The 18,978-nt window shown below is 34.8% G+C and overlaps 2 protein-coding genes across 2 annotated transcripts; both read right to left on the minus strand.

The window, feature by feature from the left end:
- Nucleotides 1-1,409: 1,409 nt before the first annotated feature.
- Nucleotides 1,410-10,594, minus strand: LOC146137120 (T-complex protein 1 subunit eta-like). Its single transcript, XM_083395554.1, has 15 exons — nucleotides 10,456-10,594; nucleotides 9,724-9,877; nucleotides 9,368-9,474; nucleotides 8,607-8,785; nucleotides 7,818-7,989; nucleotides 7,237-7,401; nucleotides 6,765-6,842; nucleotides 6,227-6,337; nucleotides 5,735-5,832; nucleotides 4,360-4,492; nucleotides 3,900-4,016; nucleotides 3,571-3,674; nucleotides 3,040-3,115; nucleotides 2,374-2,542; nucleotides 1,410-1,527 (listed from the first exon to the last, which is right to left on the minus strand). Exons 1-14 carry the CDS (start codon nucleotides 10,456-10,458, stop codon nucleotides 2,405-2,407), a joined length of 1,635 nt encoding a protein of 544 aa, XP_083251680.1. The 5' UTR covers nucleotides 10,459-10,594; the 3' UTR covers nucleotides 1,410-1,527; nucleotides 2,374-2,404.
- Nucleotides 10,595-11,130: 536 nt separating this feature from the next.
- On the minus strand, nucleotides 11,131-17,085 carry LOC146137121 (transaldolase-like). Its single transcript, XM_083395002.1, has 10 exons — nucleotides 16,976-17,085; nucleotides 16,583-16,706; nucleotides 16,121-16,228; nucleotides 15,661-15,792; nucleotides 15,356-15,413; nucleotides 14,810-14,924; nucleotides 13,560-13,689; nucleotides 13,105-13,195; nucleotides 12,432-12,554; nucleotides 11,131-11,626 (listed from the first exon to the last, which is right to left on the minus strand). Exons 1-10 carry the CDS (start codon nucleotides 17,037-17,039, stop codon nucleotides 11,609-11,611), a joined length of 963 nt encoding a protein of 320 aa, XP_083251128.1. The 5' UTR covers nucleotides 17,040-17,085; the 3' UTR covers nucleotides 11,131-11,608.
- Nucleotides 17,086-18,978: the final 1,893 nt, after the last annotated feature.

Genomic DNA, 18,978 nt, shown 5'->3' on the forward strand with positions numbered 1-18,978 from the left:
TTTGGCAACATGGTAAAACGCATAGTTTTTAAGAATTTCATTATTACTGATAATCAGAAGGAACTAGGATGTTTTTGCAATTGAAAATGGGTCCAAGTAAAAGGAAAATATTCGAAAATAATGGGATTATTTTAGTTACATATTATACGAAGTTGTCAAGAGCACAACAAAAATGTATAATAAAAGTTCCAATGAGTAACATCAACAGGGTCGTTAAAATCTCGATCTTATGTTCATATTTGAAATACGCAATGAATTGCATTCAGATATCCCAATTTTTACCCTTCGTTGTTGATAGTTCTGGGTTATGCACGGCGCATTTAGGCTGAAATGTTCCCTCAAAACAGGAACATACTAGGTGAATTTTAAATTCACGAAGTTGAAAAGGCCAAGAAAAGTTGGGAATGGTATTCGAGGTTGATGATTTGCATGGCGGAGGGTGTGTTACCAACCCTTGAAGTTTGCGTTCGCCTAATACAGACCTAGGCAACATACGGCCCGCCAAGCAGTTTAATCCGGCCCGCGGCTTATTTTCAATAAAATACATATACTGTAGGCTAATCGAAAACCAGGGTAAGTTGACAGATCTTGTCAAGACTCCGCCAAATTCGATTTTTAGCCTGTTCTAAATGCTAAAACGGAATTCTTTTCGCGCTTCGCGCGAATCTCTTATGTCGTTCTTGTATGTTTCACGCGATTTTTTTGCATCTTTACGAAAAAATAGCGTCCTCTGCTCAGTGGCACTCTCTCCAACGAAAGTTTAACAAACTTAGCCTGATATTTAAAATATATATAAATATTAGTTAGGCTAAGTTTGTTAAACTTTGTAACACATCGGTAACTTAAAGCTTTGAAAAGGAAGAAAAAACATATAGGTAAGTTTTTCGTACGAAATTTTCACGTATTTTATTCTTAAGTTTTGGGTCAACGCGCCCCACAACTTAAACGCTAATATATCAAGCAATATACATTTTTAGTCGGTGCTCAATGCTTCGCGTACCATCTAAATCTAAGTTAAAGTTTGCACTTTCAAACAAACATAGTCGCAAATTTTTCGCGCTTCGCGCGACGTTTCGTGACCTTCTTTAAATCCGACTTAAATCGCACATTTTCACACAACTCCAAACGTAATAACACATTGGTTGATTATTTGTTTTACACCGTCAGAGTATGACGTCATATTGTATGTATTTTAGATCCTATATTTGACCCGGCCCGCTACAATGTTTTAGGTTTCTCATGCGGCCCGCGGCTAAAAATAATTGCCCACCCCTGGCCTAATAGATGTTCGTGTGAGAATAAGCTGGTGTCTGCTTGATGGCATCATATGCATCTGAACAGCTGGTCCACGGATGAACAAAAGCTAAGAACCCTGAACTAAGTAGGCTGCTATCATATGAAGCTTGAAGTACAACAACACACATGTTTATTTGGATGCGACAGGCTCAAGAAACAACAAGCCAGCCAACATTACCGGGTACATTCAAGTTTATGGAACATCAACAATCTTGAGGACGCTTCGGACATCTGGGGAAGAAATAGAAGGGCTTGGTCAGCAATTACGACAAGTAGAAGTGAGCGAAGCCCTAAAGAGAGCGATTCAAAATGCTTAGGCCTGCATATTTCATAACATAGATTAAGCAAGACCGCTTAAGATTCTGACTAATGCAAAGGGAATTAGGGTGGTTGAAATTTTAAGGTAATTAAGCAGGGTTGATTTTGAATAAAACTTTACGCCCTCAGTTCACGCTCCACCAATCCTGAACGCATTAACATTTGACAAAAATGTCGACTCGCTGTCTGCGAATTGATGGAATTACGCAGGATGTTTTACCATGTGCTTGATTAATTCGTTGTTGCACAAGGGACCAAGCGTGTATCGTTCTCCATTTACGTAATAACTTGTATTAAGTCTTGGCGTTTAACATGATTTGTCGCAAATCGATTTGCGTCCAGCAGGTTCAACAACAACACCTAGTTTTTGCTCAAAGGCACTCACCAGTCGGGCGAGTGATTGACAATAAGCACTCACCGGAGCGGATTGTTCTCGCATTGGTGAGCGGGCAAATACGAAAACCCAAACCACGATAAAGATTCCCAAGGTCATTTAATCAAACACTTACCAACTTTATTTTCAAAGATGCATCTATAAACAAGTTTTACAATTTAGCTTGGTAATGAATTTTAAAGCCAAAAAGGTTGAATAAATCGACTTCAACCGAACGTATGAAAACGTCTTTGTAAAGATGATGTCGATTGGTCGTCCTTTTTGGCTTTGACATGCATTTCAAGATAAATTATAACTTGTTTATAATACAGAGAAACGTGCTCACACCACTATAGTAGGCTCAGTCACAAGTGATTCAAACGAACCTGCAATGAACTAGTGTTGGGTCCGGTGGGTTTATCGGGGTCTTCCCCTTCCGCGCCCCCGACCCATCGGCATCTGACCTTCACCTTGACCTGACCTTGGGTTCTTGATGGTTTCGTCGACGGAAAGAATCAAGCAAGCTGCTTCTGAGGCGGCGGTGAGGGCGTTGATCTGCAAGTGTTGGAAAATGTGGCCATTAAACGCACTTCTTTTTTTTATTGCTCACGAGTAACGAGTGAAATAATTCGAAATGCTTGTTGCAACTTGATCAAGCGTGCCAGACCGCTGCTCGCAAGCCGCATGTGGCTCTTCAACAGTGGTGAGGACGTTAAGTTTAGGCTGTATCTTTTTTAATGTTCAGGGTAAATTTTTATGTCATTCAGTTTTTTTTTTCTCTTTTAAATGCATGAGAGATTTAATACAACTGGATAGGAAAAAATGCATCTGGAACTCGTACTTTGTTGCAAGTACTAGAAGCTTGTCAAACAGCCGAAGCCACTTTGCCATGGCAAAGATTGCTCGATGCTCTTCAGTAATTGTATCGTCATTTTGTAAATGATCCAATCTTTAGGTGGCAGATGGTGTTCAGTGCACATATGCATTCGATATTTATGACTTGTTGGTGGTTTTGGTGACATTGACATCATACAAGTATAACATGTTCTTACCTTAACAATGGAAGGTTCCCAGACACAAGCCACAAAGTTGTCGGTGATGTCCTCCTTGTTGATGTCGATGCCGTACCTGCGATGACAAGATACATTATAACGAGAAACAAACCACACCACTAATGTACAAGGCTAGGAACCACTTCTATGTAACTAAAACATACACAATGTACATACTGTGCTCAAGCCCTGTTGGAGTCACTGGCCAACGATAACGGCACCCTCAGTGGGCTGCAGAAGACGCCTTCGGAGAGGCTTAACGAACCAGTCAGCCTTACCAGCATTGTAGCGCAAACAAGGCAGGTTAGAAAAACAACAACTAGCCCGTGGTGAGGTTTGAACTGACGACCTCAACCGTTTTCGGACCGTCGGTCTACCACTGGGCCATACCCATACCCTCTCTATAGATTTTTTTGAAATATTGAACAGTACAACTAAGAATAAAGTATCCAAATAAAACGAACTTATCTATTGCTGGTTCAGTGACACCACAGCGCATCTGCAGTTACAATTGTGAAACAGTGTTCTCACCAGAGTCCGTCGTCTTTCGAGTGAACTTGTCTTAGTTTGTTGAGGATATTCGTCGAATCGAAACCAGCATTTTCGCAAAGTTGACGTGCAATGATTTCAAGAGCCTACAAATAAAGATGGAGGATTTAGAACTTTTACATTTAATTTTGCGCCACAAAGATTTGAGTTTTTATGCTACATAGTCGGTTTTTAAAAATATTTATTTTACCAATTTCGGTTATAGCCTTAAAATTGCCAAAAAAGATTCTTAAGAGACTTATAAATGACTGACTTTGATTAGGCAGGAAAGTCTAAAGAATAAACTCACAAGAAAACGAAACTTCACAAACCTTTCCATAGGCTGATATGAGCGATTGTTGCTTTCCTTTGATGGTTCGCGAAAAGTCGCGCAAAGTTTTGCTGATTTCCATCTCAATAGCGCCACCACCGGCCACAACAGCATCGTTCTGTCAATTTGTCAACAATTGTTACTTGGTGTAGTTTTTCAATTTTTTCAATTGCTATGAATGACTAAATTATAAAATAACATGGTTAAAAAGGTACAAGTTATGAAATAATAAAGAGTTGTCCAAATAAGGATTTAAAATTTACAAAATAATTATTAGACAACTTGAATATTATTGGAAACTGGAAGGTTTCAATGTCACAATTTTACTCATTGTTTAGTTTTAGCCCAGTCTATGCATTTTTAGAGTATAAGTTACTGAAATATTAGAAATTCGGATTTTTTCCCATTTATCTTCCCAACTATGTCACAAACACCAGCTGTCCAGCGAACACCAGTTGTACCTTGATGGCCCTCCTGACGATCATGATTGCATCGTGGAGCGATCGTTCAGTTTCCTCCATGAACTGCTCGGCTCCCCCTCGAAGGAGGATCGTGCAAGTTTTAGCCTCCGGGCATCCTCGGAAGAAGTTGAACCTGGAAATAAAATACATCCACTGAATAAAACAACCAACAACATTGTCATATAATATATAACATAATATACTACGGCTATACCAGGCATAGTAATGATAATCAAAACAACTCCACTGGTAATTGTAACTGAACTGTATGACACAGCGTTCTTTCAATAAAGGAAGTATGTTGCCGATCAACAATAGATTACAATTATTAATAATAAAACTGACTAAAACAACCCTATAAGCATTTTCATATAATATTAATGTGCACATCGTCCTTCATACAAAAAGTAAATAATATAGTTAAAACCCTATGTAAACAACAGCCCTGAAATTTTATTAAATTTAAAATCTTATTCACCAGTTGGCAGGTATTTTGCAAATTATGACATGTACTCTATATAAGAGTCTCTATAATTTAAATTCAAACCATAAGTTGTAATGTGTTTGAGAGGGTTAGATGTGCATTAGGGTTGTTAAAAAAAAACACTTTTTTGTCAAATTTTAGTGGGGAATTGTTCGGTTGCTTCTAAAAACCCACAAACCAAATCTGAGCACGTTTGGTTCAGTATTGACCGTGCTACGTCAATTTGAAAATTCAGATTTGGGCTAAAATTTTGAAAATATTAATTGTCCTCTCCCTAAAAAATTTTTTTAGTCATGGTACAAATGTCACATTTCAACAACATTTGTTAGGCTGTTATGTATGAAAAATGGCTTAAAATTTTAGATGCAGCAAACATGACATCAAATTAATATAATAGTGCATTTAGTAATTCACACAATTATATCAATTACTTATCTAAAGTTAAAAAAATGTGCTAAAAAGCCATTTTCCGTGCAAAACAGCCTAACAAATATTGTTGAAATGTGACATTTGTACCATGACTACAAAATTTTAGCCCAAATCTGAATTTTCAAATTGACGTAGCACGGTCAATACTGAACCAAACATGCTCAGATTTGTTTTGTGGGTTTTTTAGACGCAACCTAACAATTCCATGGGGTCCCCACTGAAATTTGATAAAAAAGTGTTTTTTTGAACCACCCTAATGTGCTTTGACGTTACACAGCAAATACAAGGTTTCACTTTGATTTGATGAAGCAAGGTTGTGCAAAATTTAACAATACGACCCTTAACAAAGTCGGAATGGGTTAATTATTTCACACTGCTGCACTTTTGCTGCCAAGAATACCGGCTGCTCTTTAAAGAGAGGCACGTAGAGTTAGTAAGATATTGGTTCAACAAATATGTCACCTCTCGCTTCCCACTTGTTCCTCTTCAAACATCTCACAAGTTCCAAGAACATCCTCGGTTAGCTGCTGGACACTCGTCTGGATCGCACCTCCACAAGCCTGTAAAGAAAGTCAACATAAGTGGTTTACAAAGTACATGGGGACAAAGGTAAGTGTGGGATGGTGGCATGTAACTGTATTTAGAATAACTGGTTTCACTAAATCACTACAAATCAACAATCTTGTTTGTTCTTTGGCAGCAATATTGTTTATAAATTACACGTCCACAAACTACATACAAGGGATATACAAAGACAAAAATCATTTTGGCATTGTAAGTGGGTTTCAAATCACAACATAGCTCTAAATACGCATTGTAAGACTATGACCACAATAAACCATTTAGTCACAGTCTATTTCCAACAGTATTTTCAATTGGTTATTTTCTAGGGTATTTTTTAAATTAGCATTTTTTTAATTGCTACACAAAGGTACAAGTACTATGTCAAATTACCTTCATTGTTCTTTTCAGATCCTCTTCAGTGACTCGTCCAGCACAAAACATGTCACGGTCGGCAAAATACTGCGTTGCAACGTCTCCAATCGGGAGCTTACTCAGGACAACCTGCATAAAATTTCTATGTTAGAGTTTCGTTTTTTTTAATTCGGCGCTTTTGCGATTATTATATTAAACAGTAGAATTATTAAATCTGGGTGACAGGACAAAAACTGGAAAATAATGGTGGCATTAATATTTCTGTTCTAAATCGCTTGAGGTGAATATGAACTAAAAATTTATTGAAGTTTTAACATTTTAAATACTTTTGTAATTTTTGTGATAATATGTCCTGCTGTGGAGCACAAAGGTATTAGTTAAACATAGTAGCCCATAATAATGAAAATGAATAAATATTTATTCAAAACGTTTAAAATGTAACTACTTCTGTATGGGCTTTGATATTCATACTACTGTTTAATAAGATTCAGACACTACTTACTAATTAAAGTTGAAACCACCGATATAAACAACATGAATTCCATAGTTCACTTACATTAGCTCCACTTTCACAGATAAGCTTCATTTTGTCGTAGAGTATTTGCCATTCCGCATCAACTATTTCTTGGTAATCCTGAAAGATTAAAACTTTATTACAATAATATTGCAGTGATTTACGCTGGGTCTTCCATTAAGTGTTTGAACTAGTTTATAAACAGTTAAGCATAGGGTTGTGTTTGGTTTACGGAGTTTTGTATTTTGGTTTACCAAACCATTTCTGCATAACAAACCTACCTGTGAGTATAAAAACACATGCTCTTCTATGCAAGACAATTACCTACAGCCTATTGTTAAGATGTTTACTGCCTTTGATATATGTATCACTTTTATTAAACCAAAGTTTTGATTAATAAATAGGAGTTTTAGTTTTTTATAAAGAAATAAACCATTAAATAAACCACTCAGATTACAAGCAAAATGAATAAAACATTGTCTTACAAGCCAACAATATTTTATTCCATACTCACTTCAACATTGTTCACTCGAACTTCAGCATTCTCTTTTTCCGACTTGAGTTCCAGCTCGACGTTCAAAAGTGCAATTTTGGGGTTTTTGTATTTCTTGCGCTGCATTTCAAAACCAGCGTAGGAAAAGGTTTTCTTGAACGCAACTCCAGTAACAAGTTTGGATTCCTGGAGAAACAATTTAAAAAGATATAAACAAATTAAAGGGATAAACATCAGATTTTTTTAATTGAAAAAAAAATATTAAATTTTAGAAATTTTTTTTTCAATATTAAAGAAATGCAACTTTAGGTTTTGTTGTTATTTTTTAGTGAGCACACCATATAAGGTGTACAATCTACATACAATATTAATTTGGTATCGGTGCGTTAATACCACAACTTGGAAACAGCTCCGACCCGATATTATCCCTAGTATGAACTGCGGTTACATCTTTGCAATATGTTAGCAGGAGGCAGTGTTAATTTAATTTTTGGGCCCAATGGCCGGGCGATTTCACTTGCAGGTCACAAGCTGCACAACATTAAAACTAACACTTCCGTTTGCAGCACAATTTAAAATACTTCAAAAAATTGTCAGCAAACCTCCAAAGCTCCTCCTGAGATCTTCTTGATGCCGATCATCTTGAGAGGAAGAAGTTCATCGAGTGACATCACAGCGTCCACAACCATCGGGGCAAATATGTCCTTGTACGAAGCGATCAACTTCGAGCTCAGCGCTGTGGCTGCACATTTTTCCAACAAACTTCGCTGCTCGCTGGAAAGTGAGAATACTTATGATTGGGGTTGTAATCCTCATACCTACTATTTTTGTAAAAGTACCACAAACTAATCCAATACCATTTGACACGATTACTTTTGCAAGTAAGCAAAATGGATTAAATTTGCAAAAACAAGTGTAATGTTTTCCAGGCTGAAAAAAAAAGCTTTAGCACTGAAAATAAGTTACATCTATTGCTATTATGGTATACTTTGTCCTATGCAATTTTTTTCTTTGTTTAAATTAGAAAATGCTCAGTTAGATTACAACCATGGCTAATGTGGCATAGAATAGGCAAAATATATATAAACGATATTTTCACTTGGCATCGCTTATCGGCCAATCAGATTACCAGACATCTCTAGCTGTGATAATATTCACAGGATATGTGAAATAAACAAACAGGATATTTGTAAAAACCTTTGTTGGTTTAAATAAAACTATTTATGTTTAATACGTAACAAAATTTAAGTTCTTTATGTTGATCATTCTGGAAAGTAAAGTTGTAGTACCTGGGATACCAAACAACTGATAATTTCTTCAAATATAAATTGGTTATCCACATTTTCTATAGTCTCAGTACACCTTTTATTGGAATTAACAAGAATAATTACTTAGGATCATCTTTCTTGATTTCAACTTGGATCGACTTGATCTTCTGGATGGAGAGTTGAGTTGCTCTGCGATAAGCTCGCACGATAATCTGTGGGTGGACGCCGTCCTCGACGAACTGCTTGGCTTGCTTGAGGAACTCTGCTGCCAACAAAGTGACGGTGGTCGTTCCGTCTCCTACCTGGAACAGAAGATTTTTATTATTACGAGACAGGATTAAAATATATTGTGTCACTCCGTACATTATTCAGCATTATCATAGAAAAACAAATTGTAAACTAGCAGTTCATGTTTTCCCAAACAGATTAAAGCATGCTAGATCTTAAAACCTTGTGGGTGCATTGTCCAAAATCCAGGGTTGTAGGTTTACCGATTGCAAAAAGTGCAGTTTTTGGGTGCAGGTTTTGTGTTTATAAATGGTTCCCTTGCTTTCTAGAATATCAGTATGTTTATGTGTAATTTCCTTATAAAAATAACATAAAAGCAGCATATAACAAGCAAATTCTTTTATGCGCAAAGATTGGGCTAAATAACGCAATTTTATAATTAATTGCTAAATTAAAACAATTTATTTTAACCCAGGTCATTTGTCCAAATGACTTAAGTCAAGTCAAGTCATTTAAAAACAGTTGACTTAAGTGCACTTAAGTCAAGTCATTTACTTAAGTCATTACAACACTGCTTACATTGAATAGCATTATCTATGTTTATGCGTAGTTCCCTTATAAAATCAATCATTATTTAAACAATTAAATCCCTTCACCTCAGAATCTTGAGATTTTGAAATATCGACTAAAGTTTTTGCGGCTGGGTGAACAACGTCCAACAACTTCAAAATTGTGGCTCCATCGTTTGAAATTGTTGCTTTGCCTAAAACAGTGGAAAATTGGGGGTTAATTAAAACTAGAAGCAGGACTCATAAATAAATATTTTAAATAGATTTTTTTTTCAGTTAGCAATATTATAACAAGAGGCTAATGTCATAAAACATTAAGCCTTTTAGTAAAATATAATTGTATAAGTAATTGTATATAAAAACTATCTAACAACACTATTAGAAACATATTTTGCATAACAGGGTTTATATAGTTCTACTAAATTAAAGTAAAATATATTTACCGTTATTGTCAACAATGAGCTTGTCCATTCCACGAGGACCTAGGGTCGTTCGAATAGCTTCAGCGATTACTTGGCAAGCATTAATGTTGCTGACAAGTTGCGGAATTCCTTGCGAAGTATCCGTTCCCTCTTTGAGGAGAATAATCGGGGCTTGCTGCAATAAAATCATAATTAAAGTGTTTTTTGTGCTTATAACAAGTTTTTAGCTTCTGCTAAAAGTTTGGCGCTGGTCTAGAATCCTACCACAGCGTTGAAACGAAAGTTAAAGCATAGCACAACACTTTGGTTAGGGTTAGCGTTTGGGTGAGTCAAGGGCGCTCGTCTAGAATCCTACCACAACGAACATTATTTTGGTTAGGGTGCCGGTTAGCGTTTGGGTTTGGGTGAGTCCAGTAATAGTGTTAAACAATATTACTTGACCTACCCACACCCAAACACTAACCGACACCCTAACCCACATATTATGCATTGCTTAATAATCATTTCAACGTTGTGGTAGGATTCTAGACCAGCGCCGAGTCAAGTCCTATTATTTTAATTATTTAATAATATTAATTGTTCGTTGTGGTATACTTAGCATATGGAAAGTAATATTCCTATATACCAACATCTATTAACAATAATATAAAAACAAAACATTGAAAAACGCAATTTTGAGTATTTATAACATAACTAAATGCTTGCTATTTATAATTTACGCAATTTATTAGAAATACATTTGCACTGACTTACCATTTTATATAAGTTCTGTGTCTATCCAAAGAAATAAACCGAGTAACCAACGAAGCAACTAAATAGTTCTAAAGTTTGATTCGAAATAGTTTGGAAGTTTGAAATCTAGAAAGTTCTTCCCAGCAACGGTCACCTGTCAATCAAACTCAACATGCGTCGCCCTGCACATGCACACAACGCTTCACGACGAAACTTTTAATAGTGGGGTTCGAACCGTGGGCAATTTTTAAGCAAAATATTACTTTAAAAACAGCAAGTTAAACTATTATGTGTTTTTGTTTAATACTGGTTCTGCTTAAAATGTGGGTAAATAGTTTACAGGCATAATTTTATCCATTATTAATTGCATCATATTTATTTTTATAAAGGATCTTTATTGAATGAATAAAATTCCACAGTAAGCAACACATTTTCTTTCCCAAAAGCATAGTTAAACTGACAACTAGTGAGTAAATGTTTATTGTTGTTATTTGTTTTTATGTTTATATTTTTAAACAGGTTTTACGTCGGTTTATTCTTTTTTTTATAAGTAGTTCTTAATAAAATGTTAACCTGACCAACAGCGCAACAAAATAATCTTGTGATTTTTTACTAAAATACTGTTTTAAAATAGAACTCACAACTGATCTAATAACAATTGTGGTGTGAACCACACATAAAAAAGACACTCACATATGCATATTTATCGTGAATATATTGATTAAATAATCGCATACAAGTTGAGAATGTCAGAAGGAAATTGAGAATAAAAGTTGGTATTAACAAGAATTGAAGGTCACTAATGTACTGCAAGTAAATGGCAGTAACTATATGTGCAACGTACATTTTACAAAAAAGGTGGACACAATAACGTATCACATTTATTCAACACAAATTCTGAAAAAAAACGGTATTCTAAAAACCAAAACACCATTTACTTATGATCTATTAATACTTAAAATGCAACTTGGGGGGCGACTTTATTGTGGGACAAGTTAACCGAAAAAACACCAAACAAACATCTATAGGCAACTTATTTGGTCATGGACGGTTTATACAACATTTGTACCAAATAGTAACTTTATTTAGGAAGTTTAGAAAGAACGAAAAGGAGCTTAAATCAGTGATTGTTGGAGGTTGAAGGTAACTTCAAGTTGCAACCTGTTGCTCTCCTTTAAGCTGAAATCTTCTCCTGAAAAACAAATTTGAAAGTTAGTTTAAAATATCAGGGCGTGTAAATTTTTAATCATGTGCTAAGGTTGGTGTCTACAGTTTAACCTGAAAACTTTGGCAGACCGATTCGGGGCTTTAAAAAGCATTTTAAAATAGTGAGAAACAAACAAAAGTGTTATTCGGTTTACAATAACTGAAAATTTACCAACCACTTAAAGGTATAGTTTACAAAGTCAGAAAAGCACAATTCCTGTGTTGTTCATATTGTTATGAAATTTGTTTTGTGAATAACAGAATATTAGCACAACAACCTATGGTAGCTGTACAACTCCATATCAAGGGTTCTTAAACTGGGGTAGGTGGATAAGTTTTAGGGGCACATAAAAGCTTAATTAAATCTTGGTGTGTAAAAAAGTGACAAATTTTTAAATAAAAATAGTTTAAAACTTTAAGTTTTTAACAGACCCAACAAATCTGTCAAAAAAAGGACTTTAGAAAGGCTTCATCACTGTTGTTGTACAAATATGTGTATGCATATTTCAAAAAATACATTAAAAAAACATGCGTCTTCTACTTGAATGTATTGCTCCTTCGTTTCACAAATGTTGAACCGACAGCATAAAGTATCTTAAGTTTATTGCAGCAATTTTATGATGTCATCCGAAAAAGTTAATGCAGGCCAAGTCCACGATATAAAAAAAATATAGGGGTCCATATGAAAAAAAACATTTAGGAATTCTAGAACTCCTTATATAAATGAAACAGACACCACCAATAGCAATTTAAGTAAACCCTTGTATTACCAAAAGATGAATGGTGCTTACTCTGATCATGTTTTCCAGCTTGATTGCATCGGCTGCAAACTTCCTGATTCCCTCGGCAAGTTTTTCGACGGCCATCGGGTCTTCGTTGTGCAGGAACCGGAACGAAGCCTCATCAAGACTAACCTGGACAACAATATGACGCAGTGAAAGATACACAATCTATGCATGGCTGTATGGAGCAGCACTGTTTATATCATCAAAGATTGAGCAACATTAATTTAATGCACAAACGAGATATACAACAGTGGTTCTTGAACTATAGTTTAAAATTTCTACAGAAATTAATTATTTTTTGCTTATAAAGAAGCAAAAGGGGCAGCCAGTTGAAAAAATGTACGTTTTTTTTCTTTTGACTTCTTTGTAAGAATAATTTTCAACTTCTAACTTGGAAATTGTGAAACTAAACAGGGGCGAAACACACTTGGGAGATATTATGAGGATTTATTGAATGAAACATGTTTCAACTGAAGTTGCCTTTAAAAAATAATCTTATAAAATAAATTTCGCCTTTTAAAATAAAGAATAACACGTTTGTTTGTCGCTAACAATTTGACAAATTTATTATTGTGAAGTAGAACTCAGAAGTCAAACTGTTCTGAAATGAAATCTAAGTTAAGCAGTTGTGTGTTCAATGCTCAACAGACATGCATTGTACATAACAAAAACCACAAACCTTTGGTTCTTCTGAGCACTTTGCTTTATCTGTTGACAATTGTGGAGTGAGGTTCTCGGCGTCATTTTGCAGCAGAGCAAGCAACTTGGGACTGAAAGCAACAAATAAACAAACTTACATCACTTATCACAAATCTAACTAATTTGTTGGTCAGTACAAAAACCTAATTATGCAGCATGACATATGTTTAAACATTTTCATAAAAGGTATTTTTTTATAGAACTTTAATCTAATAATTTATCCACATGAAGTGCTTGGCATGATTTTTTTTAAAAACATTGGAAAATTAATTTTTTTCAATCAAGCAAAATGAGGTAATATGTAATATTTTTTTACTCATTAGAATATTTAACCTGAAATATTTGCTAAATGTGATAACAGATATAAAAGGCATTTACGTGATAATACATAAGTTGAGATTTAGTATACACATCTATTCATTGGTTGTTACTTACGATATTGTGAGCAAATCGCATCCCGCCAAAGCCTTGATCTGGTTAGTGTTGCGAAATGAAGCCCCCATAACCACAGTTTTGTAACCATACTTCTTGTAGTAGTTATAGATCTTTGTCACACTCTTAACACCTGGGTGAATAAAATATGACACACAACATTAATATAAATGTTTAATTGTATGTAAAAATCCATTATGATAAGTTAAGTTACAAAATATTAAAGCTATTACTGGAACATTTCAGATTTTATTTTATGAGCAACCGCCAATAAGTTCCAGTTATAATTTATAAATGAAAAACCTAAAATTTAATAGGAAATAACAAATGATATGTTATTTACCTAAAATTGTGAAAAAAATAAATATTTACAATTAAGTATGTCATAAAGCATCAAATTTATGAATATAGCAAAGTATAGCTGCTATTGATATTTTATTGCACACCACCTGGTCAACCTTGGCTATAGAATGTGCTTTACTTAAAAAAGGCATGACTGATTTTTTTGCAGTTTTCTTAAAATATGTCCCATAACTGTGCTTTATCCAAGTCTATTTGAGTGAGATGAGCTATTAATAGCAAATTGTGACAATGACAGGCTTTTCACGCATGAAATAGTTGAGCTCGGTCAGTTGCCCTGATAGGAATTCACCAAACCAGTGTAATTTATGCGCTCAGGTAGAAAACCCCAACAGGAAATTTACGCTCCACTTAACATTAATCATACACATCAAGTGTCGGGCAAAACTTTGCAGAAAACCTTGGATACTACAAGAATATCATAACTTTCAGTTGAATTCATACATTGAGTTGTTACACCAAATATTTGTAAGTTCATTGAACAGTAGACAAACAGCAAGGCAAAACAAACATTAACAAAGTCAATGACACAACCTTTTATTTAGTTTAAACTGCTGAATCATTTCCATTTGTTATTTTTTTTTTTTGCAAAATTGCAATTATACACAAAAACCTATTCAAAACAAAAAATTGTGAGAGTTGTTTCATTTAACAACAACAATTAGTTTAAAAACAAAGAAAATTTTCCTAAGATCTACTTTTTATGTCACCTACAACTGATTCTATAGACATTTATTCTGTCCTTTTTTTACAACCTAAACCATTATAAACAAACACCAATTAACAGATCTTGAACCAATACAATAAACACCAGATGGCAAAGCAACAAGGTAGTTCCTACTATGTGCAGCCATGATACAACATTATTACAATCACAGTAATTTCAAACAAACCTGGGTCTTCTAGCAATCCGTATTCCTTCTGTCCAGTGTTCTTGACGTACCAGTCGAATATTCGGCCCACGAATGGAGAAATGAGGGTTACGCCTCCCTCTGCACAAGCAACTGCCTGGGGGAAAATATATAAGGTGTTGCCGGGTTCTTAATTAGACTGAAGTATAAAACAGATTTTTGCATCACAAAAAACAGCAAGTTAGGTTAAATATAGGTTTATTTGAGTGCTTATGATGTGATTGCTGTCAGTAAACGAAGGCTAGAAACATTTCCGATAATCTTTAAAAACTAAATAAGTAAGATAAAAAAAATACATTTTAAGTTTACGAAATGCTATAGCTTTTTGTCAAAATTGCATTTTGTCCTGAAGTAATATAATTTTAAACAAATTGTTGTTTACAGGTAACCTTTATAAAAACAGGCAATATTTTGGTGTTTATAATCACATTGAAAGTGAATAGATGGTTTATGATCCAGCGTATCAACAATAACGCATCGGATTAAGTGGAAATAAACAATGAACACATCAGAAATAAGACAACAAACCTGGGCAAATGAAAATAGAAGCGTCATGTTGCAATGGATTCCTTCCGCCTCCAACACTCTAAACATTTAACATATCAACAATAAATCAATAAATATACATTTAACATGTTGGTTTACAGTCATCATCAGTATCAGTATATTATTTGCCGCAGAAGAAAGTACACAACAATAGTGTATAATTTGGAAACAGATATCTTTTGGAAGAATAAAACAATCTAAACTTTAATTTTTCTTTTACCATAAAACATAATGCCATTTTACTGCTGCAAATTATCCTTTAATCATTTAAACTACAATAAACTGACTTTGCTGCTTGTATTCCTTCCCAAGTTGTGCTCAGTTTGATGAGAATCCGTTCTTTTGAGATGCCAGCTTTTGTGTAAAGTTCAATAAACTGTCGCGCCTTCGCTACAGATTTCTCAGCGTCAAAAGAAAGTCTGCATCAGAATATACATTCAGGATGTAAATATTGTTGCAAAATCCATTGGGCATAAACACTGTAACACATTTTACACAATTAATTAAGAAATTTGTTCTGTTACCCACATCCCACAAAATACATTATCAGTGAAATAGGTTTATATGTTGTTGGTAAATTCCAAGTGAATTTTTTTTTTTTTAACAGGAAATGATATTATTTGAGACCATTGAAAAATTTACTTGGTGGCAAACTCGTCGTAATTACAATACCTCAGTTTAAAAGAAGAACGAGGAAACTAGAATGTGAGCTAAAGTTCTAAAGAATGATCATAAATGGCGCCAAACCTTGCGTCAACTTCGGTTGAAACTCGCCCTGGAACCGTCTTCAGAATTTCAACTCCGAAGTTAACAAATAGTTTTGTCATCGCTGCATCTACTTGTCCATTAATGTCACTGAAAAAAACATGGCAATAAAAAAAGTAAATAAAATTGTTTTCACTGTACTCACTAATAACTAAATACAACAAGCCAAAAATTAACATTGTAAATAAGTGATGCATCAAAAACTACCTTTAAACAACAACTAAAATTGAAGCTTTAACTAATTATTAAAACTGACTTAATTCCACTTTAATTTCCTTATTATAATAAAAATATACAACTGGATTAAACAGTAATGTGACCTAAATATAAATAACAAGAGACCACAATTTTTGACAATTCACATCCTAAAGGCTTCTAGTATATCAACAAGTATTTTGTTATTTCAACACAAAGTGTAAATCCTTGCATCAATTATTTTCTCACCCTGCAGATGCCACTCCATGTTTAATCGCATCGTCCACGAGGGATTGGTACTCGGGCATTTGCGAAGCGGCCAGCAATAGTGACGGGTTGGTCGTTGCATCTACCGGCTTGTACTGTGCGATGGCTAAAAATCAACATATATTCAGTAAACCTGTTTAAATTATTTAGGAAAGGAAAGTAAGATCAAAATGCTTAAATACATAGCAGAGCAACCATATTGTCACCCTTTCTCAATATAATTTGCGTTAATACAAAACTAAACAGTTATATTCAGCATTTATTTATAACACAAATTAAAATGTTCAACATTAAAAATAGAGGTTAGACGCAAATTTTTAGCCCCAAACTCCACAAAAATCATAAAAATATATAAATCTCAAAGCAGAAAAATACCTTGAATGTCTCCTGTGTCAGCCACAACTTGGGTTAAACCTTTGAGTTGTTCAAGAACAGACATGTTTGATGATTTAGTTAATTTGTTTTAAATAATTCAACTATAGGCTATAAAGTAACAATTGTACAATATTATTGGCCCAGTCTGTATTTCATGCAACTATTAACCAAAATTTTGGGTGTGCATTGACCAATTTGGAGTTGTGCAATCATGTTTTATGCAAGCCATAGGTTCACAATCCTACAAATTGAACTATTTCTAATTAAACGGTGCAATTTACTAATCTAATTCTGCACACAAATTGCTAAAGGCAATGTGTGTTTTACTACAGGGCACTGGTCTAGAATCCTACCACAACGAAACACCATTTGGGTTAGGGTGCGGGTTAGCGTTTGGGTTAAGGTGGGTCAAGTATTATTATTAAACAAAGAATATAATAATACTTGACCCACCCACACCCAAACGCTAACCCGCACCCTAACTCAAATTTTGTGCGTTGATTTTAGAACTGTGGTAGGATTCTAGACCAGCGCCTACTACAGTTGCAGCAAAGCAAATTATTAGCATTCAGTGCTGAGACTAAATATTAAACAACTAGGATTTATTATAATTACACTAAAACAAGTTGCTATTCGCATTATGAGGCCGCATTAAACCAAAATACTCCGTTTTTCACCTTATAGCTTTTAAGTTTAAAAACCTAAATCCTGCATATACAAAGAAAAGATATGCAACTGATAAATAACGCGCAACAAGCGACGTGAAAAGCATCGTCTTTCGTGTCATGATGACTCGCGTGTTTCTACGAATGTTTACACTGACATGAATAAGTCACGATTTTGTTGCGTTAAGCAGCCTAACCTTATCTAGACGCATTTAAAGCTGCTATTTTGTATTTAAGACCCTCATAAATATTACAGCATGCATTTAAACAAGTTGCGGTGATATTTGAATGCCGCCGCTGCAAGTTATTTAAGCTGTAATAACTTTTTATATTATTTCGACTTGTGGTGAGCCCGTTCACGAATTACCTAATGGAGTGACATTTATAGAAAATGTATTAGGAAGTTTTTAGTCACATAACCCATCCCTATACAAAGTACTGAATACTTTTGGTATTTTTACAAATCTATCAATTCTCTGGCACGCCTTTAAAGCAGGGAGTCGAACCGTTTCACTTTTCCGGTTCAGGTTTGGTTCGGGTTCAATAATTTTTTCGGAATCCGTTTCAGTTCCGGTTTCGGTTTCGAGCAATTTGAAAGTTCCGGTTCATCTCCGGTTCTACTACGTTATTTTAAAACCGGTTCATAAAGTTCCGGTTCGGATACAATATAAGTTGCGTTAAATCTGAAGCAAGCGGGTTTAATTGCAAGTCTCATTAAACTAATTTGCCTCGGCAATCTACCTCGCTATTGCTTTAATAAGTTTGCTGCTGTTGTCTGATTACAAATCCACAAAGTTTGTGTTGGCTGGTGTTGAGCTGGCCAGCCAGAAGTCGGCAAGCAACACAACCACTCACTGTATTGACTAGACAAGACTGGATATATATTGATATAAGTTTCGCATATACAAGTTGAAAGTTTGCATGAAAGAGAGAAGGCGACACGAGAAAGCGGTGATGATTTATAACCCGGTACCTTTCTGGCAGCCGGGAACTTTAACAATAACGCGTTCACACAAGTGAAATACTTTTATCTGTTACGGAAGTATGTGTCACGATATAACATTTATCATGTGTGAAACAGCCGAATGCTTTGTTCTCAGAATGACAGCGAGTGTTTGGTAAAAGGCGTGAAAAAGTGACAAATCATAAAATATTTGATAAATACACAATAAATAAATTCCAAATTATCCACTAATTATTACTTATGACGCTACAAACACTCCAGCACAAAAGGAATTGCCGTCGTGAATGTAACACGACGGCTGCTTTTCGCAATATACCCGAAAGGTTTCTATTTTTTTTTACACAATTGACTTTTGTTAGAAAGTGCTTCATACG

Source organism: Ascidiella aspersa, chromosome 8 (assembly GCF_963924565.1).
Source record: "Ascidiella aspersa chromosome 8, kaAscAspe10.2, whole genome shotgun sequence".
Taxonomy (NCBI): Eukaryota; Metazoa; Chordata; class Ascidiacea; order Phlebobranchia; family Ascidiidae; genus Ascidiella; species Ascidiella aspersa.

Bases quoted from the DNA above. Each gene is read 5' to 3' on its own strand.
- LOC146137120 (XM_083395554.1), bottom strand. The intron at 8,786-9,367 runs GTGAAGGGATTT...CTTCTGTTCCAG, and splicing joins CAAAATCTCAAGATTCTGAG to GTAGGAGACGGAACGACCAC. The intron at 7,402-7,817 runs GTTTGCTGACAA...TTGTTTCTCCAG, and splicing joins TCTCAGGAGGAGCTTTGGAG to GAATCCAAACTTGTTACTGG.
- LOC146137121 (XM_083395002.1), bottom strand. From the start codon at position 17,039: ATGTCTGTTCTTGAACAACTCAAAGGTTTAACCCAAGTTGTGGCTGAC. The intron at 15,793-16,120 runs GTTTGGCGCCAT...ATTCTGATGCAG, and splicing joins TCAACCGAAGTTGACGCAAG to ACTTTCTTTTGACGCTGAGA. The intron at 12,555-13,104 runs GTTTGTGGTTTT...ATTGTTGTCCAG, and splicing joins AGTGCTCAGAAGAACCAAAG to GTTAGTCTTGATGAGGCTTC.